The following is a 20,792-nucleotide window of genomic DNA, read 5'->3' as shown; positions in this document are numbered from 1 at the left end:
ATACCTTTCCCTGCCATTCTGGTAATAGTGAATGTTGGCCTCCCTCCAGCCATCAGCCACTGCAGCTGCCCCTGGTGCTGCACTGAGAGGGGAAGTCAGGATGGAGAAAAAAAAGGATACTGGTCCTAAAGTGTTAGGATACATATAAAAATATAATTTTAATGAGCCCAGGCTCTTGGATCTCGCCATAAAAAGAAAAGCACTAAAAGCATTCATTTGAGATGTCTGAGGGTTTTGGTTTGGTTTTTTGTGTGGTTGGTTTTCATTTTCTTGGTAACTAGCAGTAATTTTTTTTGATGTTTGACTACATTTATTTTTTCAGAAAAAGCTTCTGTATACCCTGAGGATGTCCTTACCACTTGGGAACAGTCCCTAACAGCTATTGGAGAGGCTGCCATCCTGGAGTTTAGTCATTGGCAATGCCCTGGATAAAATATAATTCTCAACTTTTAGGTTTTGGCTTTTTTTTTTTTTTTTTGCAGTTGACCTTGGAAACACAGCAGAGAAAAAAGTGGGGAAGGGCTGAGAGCAGGACTCCAGGTTCCCACACCACAATTTATTGCAACTCACCTATTGAGAAAGGCAGAAAAGCTTCCCGTTTCTTAAACTGCCCATTCTCCAGAAAATGCTCTGGATTGAACCTGTCTGGGGTGGTCCACTCTGCTGGGTCCCTGTGCAGGGCAGTCAGATTGGTCAGAACCATGGTCCCCTGGAAAACACAGCAAAGACCCAGGCAAGGCTTGACCCACACAACACACATTTGTAGAGGGGTGGGAAGACTCTAGGCTCCTACACCAAGGCTACAGTACCCTCCCTGAGCTCCCTCAACCTCCCCAACACATCATCCTCAGAGCCCCACCCCTAGGACCCTGCTCTATGCCATGCACAGCCGGCAAGGATGGACTGGAATTGTCTGCTGGTAATGATGTGATTACTCTTGACTTCGGGTGGATCTCTACAGGGACCTGTCAGTGTAGAACCTGGAGGGAACATGTGTGCATCAGTGAGAGAACTAACACTTCTGTACCAAAATCAACCCAGCTTCTCCAGGAAGCGATAGCTAAGGCAGCTCTTCCAAGGTAAAAATGTCTCCTATGTCTTTGTTTCTCCTTACAAGCTAAAATACGTCCCATTCATTTCTGTCTCTCATTCTCTTCCCTCCACTGTCTAGTACATTCCAAAGAAGATTTAATTATAGAATCAGGCTATTCAGGGAAAGGAAACACTATCCACTCAGGTCCCCTCTATTCCTCACGCTGCCTTCATTCAAGCCTTCAGTGAAGCTGGTCAATTTCACTTGAAATTTTTCCTGATTCTGTCACCTCCACTTAGGTTCGCCACTGCCGCCTTGGTCTAGGCGACTACCTTGGTTGCCTCTATGCCTGTAATAGTTGCCTAGGTCCCACGTCCTCTCTTTCTCCTTCCATTGTGCTGCACGTGCTGAAAACAGAGTGAACTTTTTTTTTTTTGTCTTTTTGCCATTTCTTGGGCCGCTCCCGCGGCATATGGAGGTTCCCAGGCTAGGGGTCTAATCGGAGCTGTAGCTGCCAGCCTACATCAGAGCCACAGCAACGCAGGATCCCAGCCGCGTCTGCGACCTACACCACAGCTCACGGCGACGCCGGAACCTTGACCCACTGAGCAAGGGCAGGGATCGAACCCGCAACCTCATGGTTCCTAGTCGGATTCGTTAACCACTGTGCCACGATGGGAACTCCCCAGAGTGAACTTTGAACATGATTTACTCTTGTCATTCTCCATCCACCCTCCACACCTAGAATTTGATGGATAATCTCCAATTAGCTCCATCTCCCTTAGATCAAAGTTGCACCACCTGAGCCCTGTCTGAGCCCCTCCTCCTGCCTTCACTCCCACTACATCAGGCTTCTCAAACAGGGCACATGTTCCCACTCATTTTCAGGCCTCTTTACATGCTGTAGACCTTGCTGGAATATCCTTCCTCCCCACTTTGTCACTGAGGTAACTCTGAAGCCTCCTTTAATCCTCAGATCAAATGTCATCTCCTTTTGGAAGCCTTCTCTGCCCCATCCTGCTCTCACTCCCCATTGCAGCTAACCTGCGTCATTCCAGAAACTAGTGACTTTTTTCCCCCTTGGGCAGTTATCATGGTTTATAATTATAAACTTGTGTGATTATTTTACTCAGAGTTGTGTTTCCCAGACCTGAACATTTTTGGTGCTTAAAGAACACCTGTTGAATTAGTAAAGAATAATAACTGCTATTTTGAGCACTTTCTATACTAAGCACTAGATTGTGTTCTACGTGTATGACCTCATTATACCTCGACCACTAAGGTAGGTTTAAATGCACATTTACAGGTAAAGGAATTGCAGCTCTGAGAGGTTGAATAAGATGCCCAGAGTAATGGTGGGAGGAGGTAGGACCATAATTTGAACTAGGACTTTTCATATCAAAACTATGGCTCCCAACCTCTACAACATATAGTCAATGAGATGTCTCAGTTCCCAGGATGATTCTTCAATCAGATGTTAAAAATTTGTGGTGGAAAGTGCCTGCTGAGGTAGGCTGGTTCCCTTGAGCTACATGAATTTCCCCCAAAAAATGCAAGGAGTACCTACAAAATCATCTATACCTCAGATTTTATCAGTAAGATGCTCAATTAGCTGATGCAATAACTTCAGAAAAAGCTGCTTTTTCTGGATCTGCAGGTTTGGTGACCAAGAGGTGTCAAATGGGGACACTCCTCTGGTTCTGCCTCTTGAGATCATCCCCAGTACACCACACACAGAGGGACTTAGACAAACTGGAGCGGATCCATAGAGGCTCACCAAGGTGGTGAGAAAACCCAGGAAGGGTGAATGTGTAGTGTGGAGAGAGGACACTAGGGGGCACAGGAGAGCTGCCTGCCAAGATTCTGAGTGGTGGGCAGAGGAGAGCAGGATGTCCTTTGAGAGGACAGGGAATTTAACAGGGACAGAGTGAGAACTATTGCAGGAAAACTCTTTCAAAGCCAAATTAAAGCAACTCCTGTGAAGAGAACATGTTGTAGTACAAAAAAGATGAGCCTGGGAATCAAAACAGCTCTGTTTCTGGAACCCAACGCTTGTCACTATGTAGCTGGGAGAACTTAAATGCAAGATAAATCACTCCCTGAGAGTTGGCTTCCATACTCAGAATATGGGGATAACAGGATATTCTGAGGACTTATCAAGACATTTTGAAAGAGCCTGTATGGTCCATGGTACATAATCACTGCTTAATCAGCGCTGGTTCCTTTCTCTCCAGTACTGATACTTAGTACTGCTCAGACTTGGCTTGGTTTCCGTGAGGTGATAGTTCCATCACGGGATGTAAGTCAGAACTTGGAGGACACCTGTGGGGATATTATGCTAGAATCTCCAACATTAATGTGATATTGGGTCAGTTGGTCTCAAATCCCCCTTCGTATTTCAATATTCTATTTCCCTAGGATTGTGAAGCAGAATTATCTTAAGTCCCGCAGATTCCTGTCCTGTGAGAAGCTCTACCAAGACCAAGAAAAGACCTTATGACAAAGTCTGACTGAGAGTTACTGCCTGCTGTATCCCAAGAAAGATTCACAGGGCACATAATGTAGTAAAAACACTGAGCAACCTCACAGCTAAGAAAAGCCAGGCTTTGCCTAAGCGTATTTGACCTAGGAATTCCCCTTCCCCTCCATAACACCTATTAACATCTAGCTGAAATAATGTTCTCAAATCACACACAGAGAACAAACCTAGCACTCTATCAGGTATAATCTTTCTCTCTCTCCATACGTGATTCCTGAGGACAAGAATACAAGTCACTTTTCTAGTTGAGATTTCCACCTTTTACAAAGATGAGCTTAGAGATCTGAGGTTGCAAGTAGGACCCTAATTACCTTGGGCAGGTGGTATCCAGCCAGGGTGGTACCCTCTGCCGCCTCCCTGGGCACGTTCATGGGGATGATGTTGCCCATTCTCTGGACCTCATGGATGACAGCGTTGGTGTAGGGCATGCACTCACGAGCTGCTATGCTTGGCTGCTGTGATTGGCCAAGCACCCTATCAATCTCAGCTTGTACTTTCTCTGGAAAAGCAGAGGAGGTTCTATTATTCTATTAGTCTATAACTTTTCTTGAGCCTGGTTCAACTAAAGCATAAAAAAAGCAGAATCGTGATGGTTGCAGTTATAGTAGGCTCTATAGACTGTAGTTTCTCACGGATGATGTGAGTTTGGAAAGTAGGCCCTGGTTTACAACAAATCTGGTGGCAAACTCTTGCTCGGCAACATTACGGTTGTAAGATTCTGAAAGTCCTTGAGCCCCCATTTTCTCTTCTTATTAGTAAGGATAAATATAGTTTTATTTTTAGGATGTTTTGGGATTTACATGAACTAATTTGGAGGAGCATCCAACGAACAAACAAACAAAAACCCCTGCTATTATAGCCTCAATATCTGTTTTCCTCTTTTTCTACAGCCATAGAGATTTTAGCCTATACCTGGATACCCAGCTAAAGACTCACTTTGCTAGATTCTCTTGTGACTAATTTTGGAATCTTAAAAGGTTGGTGTGTGCCTCCTTTGCTAGATTCTCTTGTGACTAAGTTTAGAACCTTAAAAGGATGGTGTGTGCCTCCTTCTCCTTCTTCCCTTCCTACTGGCGGGAAGGCAGGCTCAGGGGTAAACCATCTCCAAGAGTGCCTATAAGGGTATCATTCTAGAAACAGAGCACTCACTGGAAGGAGCTTAGACCCAAGGGGTGTCTGCAGAGTCCAGCCCAGATATTTTCACTTGATAGAAAAACAAACTTCTTTTTTTTTTTAACTAACCATTTAAAAACTTCAAAACTTGTGATCAAATACATATAATATGTAATTTATCATCTTACTCATTTTAATAATGTTAAGTATATTCACATTGTTGTGCAACCAATCTCCAGAACTTTTTTATATTGCAACACTGAAACTCCCTATCTAAAACCATAACTCCCCATGTCCCCCTAACCTCAGGCTCTGAGAACCACCATTTCACTTTCACCTTCTATGATTTCCACACTTCAGTCATTGGTCACAAATGTAGAATCATATAGTATATGTCTTTTTTTGGATTGTAGAACTTGGCATAATATCCTCAGGGTTCATGCATGTTGTAGCATGTGTCAGAATTTTTTCTTTTTAAGGCTGCATACCGTCCCAGGGCATTCCACATTTTGTTTATCCATTCATCTATCAATAGATCAATAGACACTTGAGCTGCTTCCACTTTTTATACCATTTTAAGCCACTGTTATTTTGAAACCTCTAATAGAGAAGCCAGACCTGTATCTAACTCAGTGACTTTTAAACTTAAAAAATACCCAATGATTCACAGTTGCAAACACATTTTACAACATGACTTACTACACATAAAGAAAAATATGCATACATATAAGACATTCTTAATACATAGGAATCACTCTGATTTTTTTTTAATTTAGGGCAAAACATTGGTCTTGAGTCGCTAAACTGACATTATGTCCTAATTATAAACTGTTACCTACAGTTTGAAAAACTGTATCCAAACAAATTTTATCCTTCTTGTGCTTAAACTGTCCTGGAACCTGGAGAAAGGAAAATGACTATAACAGTCACTGTCTTGGAATGTACTACAGCCTGTGGGGAAAATATTTAAAACATATATAATGAGTAAAGTAATGGAAGTACATTAGATCATCGTTAGAGAAAGCAACTGCTAGTACTTTCCTAGAAGAATGGGAAAACGTCTTAGTAAAGGTTGTGTTTGAGCTGATTCTTTAAGAATACCCAGTGGTTAACTGTGTAAAGAAATTATGGAAATACATCTTGTATTATCTTTCTAGGGAAGAGCAGATACGATGGCCAAGAGGCACAGACAAGGACAACACAAAGAAGAGGACATGTGATTTAATGAGGCCACCATGCAGGGTGGAAAGATTTGAGGCTGGACAGGCAGAAAGAGGCACATCAGAGGATGTGATATACCAGACAAGGGTGTTCAAACACTGTCCACAGGGTGATGGAAGTCATAACTCAAAAGGAAGGGAGACTGTGCCCAAGTTTCATATGTGAACAGAACGGAGCTATTTCCTGGAACTCACCGCATTGTCAATGGACTTCATTGTTGCCCCTGTGGACTATGAGTTTCTTGAGGGCAGAGACTCTCTGTTATATGTGTATTATATGGATCCATCATAATCCTGACAGAAAAACTGAAGAAGGTGCCTGGTCTCAAGTCCACCTGGCTCCGTGACTGTCCTACCTGCCTCTCCATCCTACCAGGCTAGCTTCTGGCCCCACGTCCAGGGCAGTGTGTTCCAGAAGGCCCCATTCTGACCTGCTCAGACCAACCCACTGACATGCTCACCTTGGATTTCTGGGTACATGGCCATGAAGAGCAGACCCCAGCGCAGTGTTGTTGACGTGGTCTCAGTTCCAGCAAAGAAGAGGTCCAGGGTGGTGAAGATGAGGTTTTCTTCATGGAAACTTGAAGTAGCATCACCCTTATGCTAGAAAGTACAATGATGATTGGTTTATTTGGGTGGATCTTGGTACTCACAACACATGGGGGTCATCCTAGAGAGAATGTGGAAGGAGAGACCCCAGGAGAAGTGATTTTCTCTTTGGCCATTTCAGGAGGCAGAAACTCATTAATGAAACATCATTAGCATCCTCCTGCCCCAAGTGCTGGAAGCTTTTGTTACATCTTCTGGATGAGAGCTGAAACAACTATTTCTTTTTAACTTCCATAATTTGGGAGTTTCTACTAGTATGCTGAAAAAACAGCCTTGGTTTCCAATATTTCCTACATTATTCACTATCTGTATGATTTTAAAAAGCTACTAAACTTCTCTGTATTTCAGTTTAGTGACCATAAAATAGAAATAACAGCACTCACCCTTAAGATGGCATAATGAATTACATGAGATGGAAAGGGCATGTAGCTAATCCTCAATAGAGTTTTGTACTGATACCAGAAAGAATTTCTCTAAAGTACAAAAATTCACACATACCCCATTAATCTTTTTCTTTCTAGGTTAAACTTCTCTGATCCCAACAGCCATTCCTCATGACACTGCAGCAGCTCTACCACCTTCCTCTAGAAGCTTCAATGCATCCATATTCCTTTGTGATGGTCCCCCACCTGCATGCCTTACAGCAAGTGATGTGTCTTCCTCAGGGGAGAAGTCAATGCTCCTATGAATGTTATGTCAATAAGGTGAAATAAGAGAGCAGAGGGAAAGAAATCTACCATTTTGCAAACTTCAAGAGAATGAATGAATAATCTGAGGGTCAAAATTGATGACTCTGAGGCAGAGGGGTTACTACAGTAAAGGCTAAACATCCAACTTGGCATTTTTTCCTGCTTCTTTTATATCATCTTGGAAAGTGGACGATATGGGGATGAGGAAGGCAAAGTCCCTCCCACGTGAGGGTAAACTCTAGCATCTGAGTCAGCTTTACCTCTGTTCTGCACTGGAGAACTGGGAGAAGGGGTAGAAACCCAGGCACAGGTTGAAGTGATAGGAAACACTGCTTCTCTTTCCTTTTGTGTAAAGATCCTTCAGACAAGGATAGAGGGTAGAGAAGAGACTATGAAAAAGGCAGTATTTGGGCTTTGCCAAGGCCTTGAGGCAAATGATCTTAAATGTCAAACCTTATTTCTAATTGTTTCATCATTTCTGAGTTAATGCTATTCCTACACTCTGAAATATTGCCTCGATTTTTACTCCCCTGTGCTGGCTGAAAAATGACCCACATAGATGTCCAGTTCCTAATCTGTGGAATCCATGAATATTATATTGCAGAAGGAACTTTGTCAATATAATTATATATTTTTTTAAAGAATTTCCCTGGCTAGGGGTCAAATTGGAGCTAGTAGCCTATGCCACAGCCACAGCAACACAGAATCCAAGCCGCATCTGTGACCTACACCTCAGTTCATGGCAATGCCGGATACTTAAAACACTGAGCGAAACCAGGGATCAAACCCACATCCTCATGGATACTAGTTGAGTTTGTTACCACTGAGTCACAATGGGAACTCCAAAGGTAATCATCTTGATGAAAGAAGATTAGCCTGGATTATCCAGATGAGCTAGCCTGGATTATCCAGATGAGCCCAATATAATCATAAGAGTCTTTATGAGAAGGGTACAAGACAGTCATAAAGAGATGTAAAGATGAAAAAAGAGATGATGGTACATTGAAGGCTTTAAGATGGAAGACAGGGCCATTAGTCAAGGAGTACAAACAGCCTCTAGAAGTTCAAATGTCAATCAATGGGTTATTCCCTAGAGCCTCCAAGAGGAGCAGCCCTGACAATACCTTGGCTTCAACCTAGTGACACTGCTTTCAGACTTCTGAACTCTAGATCTGTAAGAGAATGAATTTGTGTGGTTTCGAGCCCCGTAATTTGTTACAGCAGCAATAAGAAAGTAAAATACCTTCATTTACTCTTTAAGAATTAAACTCTAGGAGCTCTCATCATGGCTCAGTGGAAATGAATCTGACTAACATCCATGAGGACGCAGGTTCAATTCCTGGCCTCGCTCAGTGGGTTAAGGATCCGCATTGCTGTGAGCTGTAGTGTAGGTTGTGGATGTGACTCAGATCCCACATTGCTGGGGCTGGGGCTGGGGCTGGGTGTAGGCTGGCAGCTGTAGCTCTGATTCAACCCCTAGCTTTGGAACCTCCATATGCCTTGGGTGCAGCCCTAAAAAGCAAGGAAAAAAAAAAAAAAACTCAGGAAACAACTCTGGCTTCCTCACCTTTTCTATTTCCTGGAGGTAAGCATCAATGAAGTCTCTTGCTTCAGCAGGATTCCAGTCTGTCCTGTGATTTTCAATCATTCGAGCAACAAACACTTTCAGTTTCTCCCAGTTACTGAAGAGGGTTTGGTGGGGTCCAGGAAGGAATTTCATTATCCGTGGAAACACATTGTAGAACTGATTGAGAAAAAAAAAAAAATCATAGAGACAAGGTGGTGCTAGTTTTATACTTTTTAAAGACAGCAGACATCAACTTCTCTTTCCATCTCTTTTATTTGCTTACACTTAACCTTGGAGTCATCCTTGACACTTCCTCTTTCTTTACCCTCTTCCTACCCTTCTGGCAAAGCCTTCCAGCACTCCATCTAAAAAATAACCAATTTTACACCATTTCTCATCATATGTGCTTTGTTGTCCTTGTACAATCCACCAACATTTCTTACTTGGATGCTGTAAAGCCTCCCACAGTTTTCCTGATTCTATACCTGACCACTTCCCCAGTCTGTTTTCCACTGAGCTGCCAGTGGGATCATTTAACAGTTTAATAAGATCTTTCCCTTTCTGGTTCTCAGCCTTCAATGATTTTCCATGGCATTTAGACAAATTCCATATCATTCCTGTCCTGGAGCTCTATGTGAGCTGGCTCCTCCCACTCCTGTCACCTCCTCTGCCATCACTCTCAGTCATCACACCCTCTCTTACTCTCTCCAGTCCAGCCCCATGGGCCTCAGGGGTCACATCAAGGATGCTCTTGGCTAGGTTTTGGCATTTGCTGTTCCTTCCATGTAAATGCTCTTCCTTTGGAATCTGTGTAACTCCAGGCCCTTCCTTCATTGAGGTGCAGCTCAAATGTCATCAATTTAGACCTGTCTTACTTGACGATCCTATAATTAGCAGTATCTTTGGTACCCTCTTTCCACACTCACATTTTGTTTTATTTTTTCTTGGCAACTGTCACTAATGTGTGTGTATGTGCATATTTGTGTGTGTAAAACGTATGCATCTATGGACCTACTGATCTATCAATTTATCCACCTATCAGTCTGTGTTAAACATAGATATGTATTCATTTGTCTGTTCCTATTACGATGTAATCTCCATGTGAGTAAGACACATTTACTGAAATAAACAGTTTTTTTAAAAATATATTTCTCTAATATTATCTGGTAGAAAATAGACAGCATAACAGAATAGAAATTTGCCCAAGTTTAAAATGAAACAGCCATGGGTCTAACTGTTAGCTTTGTTGTTTTCTAACTATAATACTTTGCTGATAATAGGAATAATAATAGTAGTAATAATGAGTGATTTGTCACTACTTAAACAACCTGTTAATGGGAACCCAGGCAATGTTCATGACCAAATGACATGAGACCCATACAGCACTAACACAGAGCCAGTGACCGCCATGTGAATTTGCTCACACATTTCCATGTTGGCCTGCACACATCTGGATGCTTCATTTCATCACTAAAGGACTGTTGTAAAAATTAACTGAGATAAAGTATGTGCAGTTGCTCATCAAAGTGCCTGATCTATTTTGGATCTCTAAGAAATGCTTCTTACCCCTGCCTCACTGCCCCATCTCTCCTAGGAATTTGTGTTCCCTGGGGACAGACACCTGGATACCCACTGAACTCTCATGACTTTCTAGGTTCTCTATTAAATGGAGAGAATAAAATGGAATTACTGAATGGGGACAACCACAAATAGAATTGAATATAAATAAAATTATTCGAAAGCAACTTTGACAATAATCATAATAGCTCACATTCATTATGCTTCTTTAATGTGCCAGGAGTCATGCTAATTTCTTTATCAGTGTTGGTGTTATGGGTCCATAAGGCTCCAGGCAAAGATGCTTGTCGGGAATAAATAAAACACTTGGGGATGACTTTCCCTTAGAAATGGTTTCCAAATCCAGAAAAGTGGCTGAGAGTCCAAGAAGGTGAGCAGAGGTTTTGTTAGACTCACAGGCCTAGCAGGACAAAAGCAGAGGGCAGAACCTACAAAAAGGGTGAGGTCTAAACCCCCAAAAATTTATAACCTGCAAATTAAGAAGACTGATATAAAAGTGTGGATGGGCAAGTAAGGTGTACAACCACTTGGGAAACCTTTAAGTATTTTTACATCCAGGTGTACATTTCAGAGATGAGTGGATGTGTCCACATGAAGGATGAAACAAGAATGTTCATGACAACTTGATTCATAACATCCCCAAACTGGAAATCCCCATGTGTTCATCCATAGTGAATAGAGTAACAGAAGGAGCATATTGCTACATGGAAATGACACAAAATAAAGAAAGGAGTGCAACTAACATGTGACTCTTAAAACAATGCGCTGAGGGACAGTCAGGTACCGAAAGGTACTGCTGAGGGAGGACGGAGATGGTGGACTAGGAAGGGACATAGAGAGGAGGGACTCAAAGCTGATGGTGATATTGTGCTTCTTAAAGAAAGAAACATAGGTCCATAGGTGTAAGTCATGTTCAGGTTTCTACTTTACATCAATATTAGAAACATTGTTTGTAGTGAATATTTAACAATATTATCTAAAACACTAGATTCAACACATTGACTTCAACTATGTGTTACAGTCTATTTTTAAAAGGTTATCTATTAGCAAAAAAAAAAAAAAAAAAAAAAAAAAAAGGAAAACCCTATCTGTGTCTGACATCAACCCGATGAACCTTATCCAGGATAGGAAGTGAGAACTGCCTCACCTGGCATTGCGTTGATGGCTCCTGACATGTGACCTCATCCAGGAGCCTCAGCAACTCTTGGAACTGGTCATCCTGGTAGTCAAAGCGCTCCCCAAATGTGATGGAGCAAATGATATTGGAAACTGCATTGTTGATTTTGAAGTGAGGGTCAAAAGGCTGTCCTGAAGGCAGAGGAAGAGATGGGCCCTTCAGATAGCTTCTTTCTATTTCCACTGAGAGTCCACTCTACATGACATATGATATATTGACTATAGAACCACCTCTGAACCTGTGGCCCCAGCACACTTCACAGGGTATGATAGTATAGCAAGTCCTCAGTCAATGCTTGGCAAGTCAAACTAATGACCAGGATTTAAAATCAGTAATGTGTTTAATACCCATTTTCTTGTGCTTAATTCTCAGGCTCCATGAAGGCAGATCATAGCTAGCTGTGCACTCTTATCCTCTCCGTGCCCTACACAGTTCTGGGAACAGGTCAGGCACATAGACATTTACTGAATATCTGGTTAGTGAATGAAGGACCCCCAGTCCCCAGCACCTGTCCTGTGACAAACTCACCATTCTCCTCTCTTACTGCCTGGATGAGGTACTGAGCCTCTTCCTGAATGCGTTCCTCTAAGCTCTTCTTTCCTAAACCAAAGTTCCTCAGTGTTGTCAGGGTGAACCTTCTTTGCTGCTTCCATACCTGGCCACTGGACATGATTAATCCTGGGAAAAAGAAAGCCAAATTTATGAAAAGAGAGCCATCAAGAGCACATGGATATGTTATCAGATTGAAGTGCATTAAGGTCCCTGCAAACTCTTCAGAGAAATAGTCCCAAAGCAATGGATATAATGGCTGGCATTTATTGGTTGCTTGAAATACCAGGCATTTTAGTATTTTTAATGCATTATGTGATTTAGTACTTACTGGAACTCTCTGTGGTGGATACAATCGTAAGTGCCAACCTCCCCTAAATTTTGTTGATGAGAAAAACAAGGTACAAAGGATAAATGTAAACTCTGAAAGGTCACAAAGTTAGTCAACAGCTAAACCAACATTCAAATTCAGACCTGCCTGACTCCAAAGCCCATGCTTTGATTACTTATCATATAAGTATATTTAAATATTTGTTATATTACATACCAAGGATGCATTTATATATTAGACAAAGTCTATACTCATAAGGAGGCAAAGCCTAAAAGGAGAGTCCTATATAAGCTAGACTTTAAAGGATAAAGGAATGACTCAAGAAAGCAAGGAAGAGTAAACAGTCTATGAAGAAAGTACACAGATGAAATAAAAAAGTCCAGTGTGTTCAAAAGACCATCATTTATTTCAAACACACATGAGGCCACAGTCCTTTAATGTTCACTTCCAGAGTACTCTTTAACTCCTATTAATAATTGGCCTTGGCCTCCACCAACTCAATGAAATATCCCTCCCTGCTGTCCAGTCCAGGGTCCCTTTAAACCTCATCTTCATATGTCACCAGCATAAGACACTTCTTTCTTGGAACATTCTCTTTCAAAGGTACCCAGGACACCACATTCTCCAGATTTTCCTTCTAATCATCTTACACAGAGAACTTACCATATCCTTTGTTAATTTGCCTTCTCCTTTTAAATATAAAAATGATCTCTTTCTTCAAGGTTCATGTTCTTCAGGTCTCTTCTCTCCATACCTATGCTAGAGTTAGATGTGGTGCTCACCTTCTCCCACAAACACATCAAAAAAAAAAAAAAAACCACATCTATATGTAGAATGATTCTCACAAAACATCTATTGAACACTATCAGAAGAACTTAAACCTCTGAAAAAGGCAAGAAGCCCTCCACATGACTGGGTAGAACAAAAGAAAGAAAAAGAGAGAGAGAGAGAAAAGGAAATCAGGATGGGACTAGTATTCCTGAAAGGGAGCAGTTAAAGAGAAAAGGAACCCACACCCTGGAAAGCCACCTAACCTACAGAAAGAGGAGAGATCAGCTGAGATGGAGGGACCTCAAAGTCCCCAAGAAAAGCGTGGCAGCTTGACTGGGGAGGGCAAAGCAGAGTGAGAGCTGCAGAGATCATCTGCACAATCTCCCTGGACTCCACAACCTGAGGTGCTGGGGTGGGGTTTGGGTGCGGAGACTCAGGCCCTGGAAATCAGTTCCAGGGAGAGGACTAGGGTTGGCTGTGTGGAGACAGCCTGAGGGGCTAAGGAGCAGTGTGCCATGAGCTGGGGAATGGAAGGTGACAGCTGAGGGAACCCAGGAGGAGGTCTGGGCCTGCAGGAAAAGCAAGGCACCACTGTTGGGGAGCGCAAGAGGAGAAGGGGTGGACTGACATAAGAATCTCTTTCTGTGTACTCGTGGGCTCTCAGAGGGTGGTTCACTTCAGGCACAGGCTACAGGCAGTGAGAGGTCAATTGCTTGGTCTATAGGAGACTGTGTACCTCTTGTATGGGCTATGGGTGGCTGGGCACCTCTTGTGTAGGCTAAGGATAGTGGGGGGCTAAATGCGATGTGGCACCTCTTGCATGAACTACAGGTTGTGGGGACAAACCGCAGCAGTCATCTCAGAAAACAGAGGTGGCATGGCCCACGATTAGGGTCTGTGAAAAGGCTCCACTTGCAGCCCAAGTCATCTCAGAGGTTGGAAAAAAAAAAAAAGAGGGCACTGCAACCGAGCACCAAGCATGGTTGCTGTCAGTCCCCTGGGAACATGCTCACCCTGCTGCTGCACTGCCAAACGAACGCCCCAGGCAGCACCCACACATGCCTGATCACTGTCACTTCCAGGACCCTGCAACTAGGACAAGCCTGTGCAGTACCTCCTGAGTGGGCTAAGCAAGATGGGTTTTTCTTGCATGGCCTACTGCATGTATTTCTTGTATGGTCTACATAACCACTGCAGTTATCTCTGACTCCAGAGGTAGGCATGGCTCACCACCACTAGGGGTCCATGAAGAGTCACCACTTGTGGCCCCAAAGACCTCAGAGGGCACCACAGAGTAGGGCATTGAGACTGAACACCAGCTACTGTTGCTCTCACTCCCCTGGGAACTCACACACCCTGCCGCTGCAACTGCCAAATGCTCTTGGCACCACCTAAATCTTCCTGAGGCTCATTACCACTTCCCAGGACCCTGCAACTAGGAGTAGCCTGTGCCATCTTCCAGAAGGTCCTTGCTACTGTCAAGAGCCCAGCAACCAGGCACTGACTATTAGCCCTGTCCATTGCCTCCTTCTTCCTGTAAACATACTGAGCATCCTATCAAGGGGATAACAGCTCACACTGAAGAACAAGACAGCAAATATCCAAACTCCCAAGCCAAAAATAAATAGTACCCCCCCAGAAAAAATAAAAAGGGGTGATCTTGCATAGAAATAACCCTCCCAGACTACAAAAGTTGGTTTCCCTAAACTCAGAGTAAGAAAAATATAAGAAAAATGAAGAAACTCAGGAACAATTCCCAGTTAAAAGAACAAGAGAATTCTCCTGAAGCAGAAAACAATGAAACAGAGCTCTGCAGTCTAATAGACACTGAGTTCAAAAGGGATATTGTGAAAATAGTGAAGCAATTAAGGGTGACTATGAAGGAATTAAGAGCAGACATAAACAGAAATACAGATTACTTTAGAAAGGAACTAGAAAATATAAGGAGGAACATAGAAAAATTAGAAAATTCATTTACAGAGATACAAACTGAACTAAAGGCACTAAAGGGCAGAATGAATAATGCAAAGGAGTGAATTAGTGACTTGGAAGATAGAATAATGGAAATCAGCCAATTAGGACAGCAGACAAAAAACTAAATGAAAAAACATCAAAGCAATATAAGAGATCTATGGGGTAATATAAAGTGGGCCAAACTATGCATAATAGGAATTCGAGAAGGAGAAGAAAAAGAAAAGGGGATTGAAAATATATTTGAAGAAATTATGTCTGAAAACTTTCCAAATCTAGAGGAAAGAGATATCAAGATACAGGAAGCACAGAGGGCCCCAAACAAGTTGAACCAAAACAGGCCCACACCAAAACGTATTATAATAAAAATGGCAAAAGTTAAAGAGGATTCTAAAGGGGGCAAGAGGAAAACAAAGTGTCAATTATAAGGGAACTCCCATAAGGCTATAAGCTGTTTTCTCTAAAGAAACACTACAGGCCATAAGAGAGTGGCAAGATATAGCCAAAGTTACAAAAGGGAAAAAACTGCAGCCTAGAATACTCTACCCAGCAAGAATATAATTAAAAATAGAAGGAGAAATGAAGAATTTCTTGAACAAACAAAAGCTAAAAGAGTACAGCAATACTAAACCCATACTAAAAGAAACACTGAAAGGGCTTCTCTATCTAATAAAGAAGTAAGAAGAAATAGGATGGAGGAAACCACAATTGGAAAGCAATCACTTAAGAAGCCAGTATACATATCTAAAAGGAAAAAAAAATACCTATTGTAAAAGTGATGATAAACAAAAGGAACAGCAAAAGGACAAATGTGAAGATGTTAAAAAAGGACTTCGAAATCATAGAATGTGGGGAAGGAAAGGAAGAAAATCTAGATTCTTTTTTTTTTTTTTTTTTTTTTTTTTTTTAGAATGGTTGAAACTATATGACTGTCAGGCTAAGGCAAGCAGGTATAGGAAGGGATTAACATACTTGAAAACCAGGGCAACCACAAATCAAAACTAAACATTACATTCACAAAAACTGAAAAGAAAAGTACTCAAGCATAAAATAAAAGGGAACCAAAACCAGAAAGGAACAAAGGAGAAACAGATAATCAACTGGAAAACAAGTTGAAAATGGGAATACATATTTACCTTAAATGTCATTGGACTGAATGCTCCAATCAAAAGACATAGAGTCACAGATTGGATAAAAAAGCAAAAGTCTACAATATGCTCTCTACAAAAGACTCACCTTAGGGCAAAGGACACATATAAATTGAAAGTGAGGGGATGGGAAAAGATATTTCATGCCAATGGACAAGACAAGAAAGCAGGAGTTGCAATACTCATATCAGACAAAATAGACTTTACAATGAAGGCCGTAGGAGTTCCCGTCGTGGCGCAGAGGTTAATGAATTCGACTAGGAACCATGAGGTTGCGGGTTCGGTCCCTGCCCTTGCTCAGTGGGTTGATGATCTGGCGTTGCCGTGAGCTGTGGTGTAGGTTGAAGACGCGGCTTGGATCCCGCGTTGCTGTGGCTCTGGCATAGGCCAGTGGCTACAGCTCCAATTCGACCCCTAGCCTGGGAACCTCCATATGCCACGGGAGTGGCCCAAAGAAATAGAAAAAAAAAAAAAAAAGACAAAGAAAAAAAAATGAGGGCCATAAAGAAAGACAAAGAAGGACACTATTTAATGGTTAAAGGATCCATTCAAGAAGAGGATATTACAATCATCAATATATAAGCCCTTAATATAGGAGCACCCAGATACCTACAACAACTACTAACAGACATAAAAGGAGAAATTGATGGGAATACAATCATAGTAGAAGACTTTAACACCCCACTCATATCAATGGACAGATCCTCTAGACAGAAGATCAATAAGGCAACAGAGATCCTAAATGACACAATAGAAAAGTTAGACTTCATTGACATTTTAAGGACATTACATCCAAAAAAGTCAGAATATACATTTTCTCAAGTGCACATGGATCATTCTCAAGGACTGACCACATATTGGGGCACAAAACCAACCTCAACAAATTTAAGAATACAGAAATTACTTCAGGCATCTTCTCTGACCACAATGGCATGAAACTAGAAATCAACCACGGGGAAAGAAATGAGAAAAATGGACACTAAACAACATGTTACCAAAAAACCAATGGGTCAATGAGGAAATCAAGAAGGAAATTAAAAACATACCTAGAGACAAATGACAATGAAAATATAACCATTCAAAATCTATGGGATGCCACAAAAGTAGTGCTCAGAGGGAAATTCATCATGATACAGGCTTTACTCAAAAAAGAAAACAAATCTCAAATCAACAGTTCAACTCACCACCTAAATGAATTAGAAAAAGAAGAACAAACAAAACCTAAAGTCAGCAGAAGGAAGGAAATCATAAAGATCAGAGAAGAAATCAATAAAATAAAGATTCAAAAAACAATAAAAAAATAAAAACAAGAGCTGGTTTTTGAAAGAGTAAACAAAATTAACAACTCTCTGGCCAGACTCACTAAGAAGAGGAGAGAAAAGAAAAACAAATAAACAAAATAAGAAATGAAAAAGGAGAAACTCAACAGATACTGCAGAAATAAAAAAAAAAAAACATGAGAGTATCCTATGAACAATTATATGCCCACAAATTTGACCACCCAGCAGAAATTGACAACTTTCTATAGACTTATAGCCTGCTAAAAGTGAATCAAGAAGAAATAGATCAACTGAACAGACCAATTACTAGAAATGAAATTGAATATGTAGTAAAAACATTCCCTACAAGAAGAGTCCAGGACAGACAGCTTCACAGGCAAATTCTACCAAACATATAAAGAAGAACTTATATCCATTCTCCTTAAACTTTTCTAAAAGGTTGAAGAAGAAACACTCTCAAAGACATTCTATAAAGCCACCATCGCTATAATACCAAAACCAGAAAAAGACAACTAACTACCAAAAAAGAAAACTATGGGCCAATATCTTTGATGAACATAGACACAAAAATTCTCAACAATTTTTAGCCAAACAAATCCAACAACATATAAAAAAGATCACACACCATGACTAAATGGGATTCATCCCAGGTTTACAGGATGGTGCAACATATGTAAATCAATCAACATCATATACCACATTAACAAAAGAAGAAATGTAAACCACATAAACCACATGGTCATCTCAATAGATGCAAAAAAAGCATTTGACAAGGTCCAACATCCATTCACGATAAAAACTCTTCCCAAAGTGGGTACAGAGGGCACATACTTTAAAATAATAAAATCCATTTATGACAAACCCATAGCCAATATAACACTCAATGGAGAAAAGCTGAAAGCCTTCCCACTAAAATCTGGAACAAGACAAGGATGCCCACTCTCACCACTTTTATTCAACATAGTATTGGAAGTCCTAGCCACAGCAATCAGACAAACAAAAGACATAAAATTTGTCCAAATAGGAAGAGAAGAGGTAAAATTGTCACTGTATGCATAACATACACCATAACATGATACTATATACAGAAAACCCTAAGGACTCAACCCAAAAACTACTCGAACTGATCAACAAATTCAGCAAAGTAGCAGGATACAAGATTAACATTCAGAAATCATTTGCATTTCTGTATACTAACAATGAAATATTAGAAAAGGAATATAAAATACAATACCTTTTAAAATTGCACCCCCCAAAAATCAAATACCTAAGGATAAATATGACCAAGGAGGTGAAAGACTTATATGCTGAGAACTATAAAACATTAATCAAGGAAATTAAAGGGCTTCAAAGAAATGGAAAGATATTCCATGCTCCTGGGTTTGAATAATTAACATCATAAAAATGGCCATACTACCCAAAGCAATCTGCAGATTCAATGCAATCCCTATCAAATTTCCCATGACACTTTTTCACAGAACTAGAACAATCATCCAAAAATTTATGTGGAACCACAAAAGACCCAGAATTGTCAAAGCAATCCTGAGGAACAAAAACCAAGGAGGAGGCATAACTCTCCCAGACTTCAGGTAATATTACAAAGCCACAGTCATCAGGACAGTGTGGTACTGATACTAAAACAGACATACAGACCAATGAAACAGAAGAGAGAACTCAGAAATAAACTCAGACAACTACGGGCAATTAATTTTCAACAAAGGAGGCAAGAATATAAAATTGGAAAAAGGCAGTTTTTTCAGTAAGTGGTGCTGGGAAAACTGGGTAGCAGCATGTAAATCAATGAAACTGGAACACACCCTCACACCATGCACAAAAATAAACTCAAAATGGCTTAAAGACCTAAACAAAGACAAGACATCATCAAACTCCTAGAAGAGAGCATAGGCAAAACATTTTCTGACATAAACTGTACAAATGTTTTCTTAGTTCAGTCTCCCAAACATCAGAAATAAAAGCAAAAATAAACCAATGGGACCTAATCAAACTGACAAGCTTTTGCACAGAAAAGTAAACCATAAAAAAAGAAAAGGCAACCTACAGAGTGGGAGAAAGTAGTTTCAAACAATGCAGCTGACAAGGGCTTAATCTCTAAATTATACAAACAACTCAAACAACTAAACAGCAAAAAAAAAAACAAACAAAAACAAACAAACAAACAAAAAAACCCAAAAAAACAAAAAAACAAACAACAACAACAAAAACCCCACCAATCCAACTGCAAAATGGGCAAGAGCCCTGAATAGACATTTCTCCAAAGAACATACACAGATGGCCAACAAGCACATGAAAAAATGTTCAACAACACTAATTATCAGAGAAATGCAAATCAAAACTGCAATGATATACCACCTCACATCAGTCAGAACGGCCATCACTATTAAGTCTACAAATAACAAATGGTGGAGAGGGTGTGGAGAAAAGGGAACCCTCCTGCACTGTTGGTGGGAATGTAAATTGGTACAACCACTATGGAAAACAGTATGGCGGTACCTCAGAAAACTAAATATAGAACTACTGTATGACCCAGCAATCCCACTCCTGGGCATATATCCAGACAAAACTTTCATTCCAAAAGTTAACATGAACCCCTATTTTCATTGCAGTGCTATTCATATAGCCAAGACATGGAAACAACCTAAAAGTCCAACAACAGATGAATGAATTAAGAATACTACACAGCCATAAAATGAACAAAATAATGCCCTTTGCAGCAACATGGATGAAACTAGAGATTCTCATACTAAGTGAAGTAAGTCAGAAAAAGAAAGTCAAATACCATATGATATCACTTATACCTGGAATCTAATACATGGCACAAATGAAACTTTCCACAGAAAAGAAACTCATGGACTTGGAGAACAGAACTTGTGGTTGCCAAGGGGGAGGGGGAGAGAGTGTGTTGGACTGAGAGTTTGGGATTAGTAGATGCAAACTTTTGCATTTGGAGTGAATAAGCTATGAGACCCTGCTCATAGCACAGGGAATTATATCTAGTCATTTGTGATAGAATATGATGGAGGATGATATGAGAAAAAGTTTATACACACACACACATACACACACACACATAAAATATGTATGACTGGGTCACTTTGCTGTATAGCAGAAATTGAAAGAACACTGTAAATCAACTATAATGGAAACAATAAAAAATCATAAAAAATTAAAAAAATAAAAAGTCAAACTCATGGTAGCA

At 40.7% G+C, this 20,792-nt stretch overlaps 1 protein-coding gene across 3 annotated transcripts in view; it reads right to left on the bottom strand.

Moving 5' to 3' along the window:
* Positions 1-20,792, bottom strand: part of LOC110261221 (cytochrome P450 2J2) — a 94,132-nt gene that overhangs the window by 60,767 nt on the left and 12,573 nt on the right. For 2 of the 3 annotated variants that reach the window (XM_084964905.1, XM_084964904.1), the window contains exons 3-7: positions 12,054-12,203; positions 11,496-11,656; positions 8,771-8,947; positions 6,367-6,508; positions 571-709 (exon numbers count right to left, since the gene is read on the bottom strand). In XM_084964905.1, coding sequence (XP_084821031.1) covers positions 603-709; positions 6,367-6,508; positions 8,771-8,947; positions 11,496-11,656; positions 12,054-12,203 — 737 coding nt within the window. In that variant the 3' untranslated portion in view covers positions 571-602. Of the gene's footprint in view, positions 1-570; positions 710-3,883; positions 4,072-6,366; positions 6,509-8,770; positions 8,948-11,495; positions 11,657-12,053; positions 12,204-20,792 lie in introns of all 3 variants that reach the window. The other variant, XM_021096564.2, reaches the window with a different exon arrangement.

The sequence above is a fragment of the Sus scrofa genome, chromosome 6, assembly GCF_054392235.1.
Source record: "Sus scrofa isolate SSC_HxYL_T2T_F1_AM1 chromosome 6, Sscrofa_HxYL_maternal_Yorkshire_Landrace_v2.0, whole genome shotgun sequence".
NCBI classification, from domain to species: Eukaryota; Metazoa; Chordata; class Mammalia; order Artiodactyla; family Suidae; genus Sus; species Sus scrofa.
Note: the sequence above shows the minus strand (reverse complement) of the source record. Positions and strands in the feature narration are given on the sequence as shown.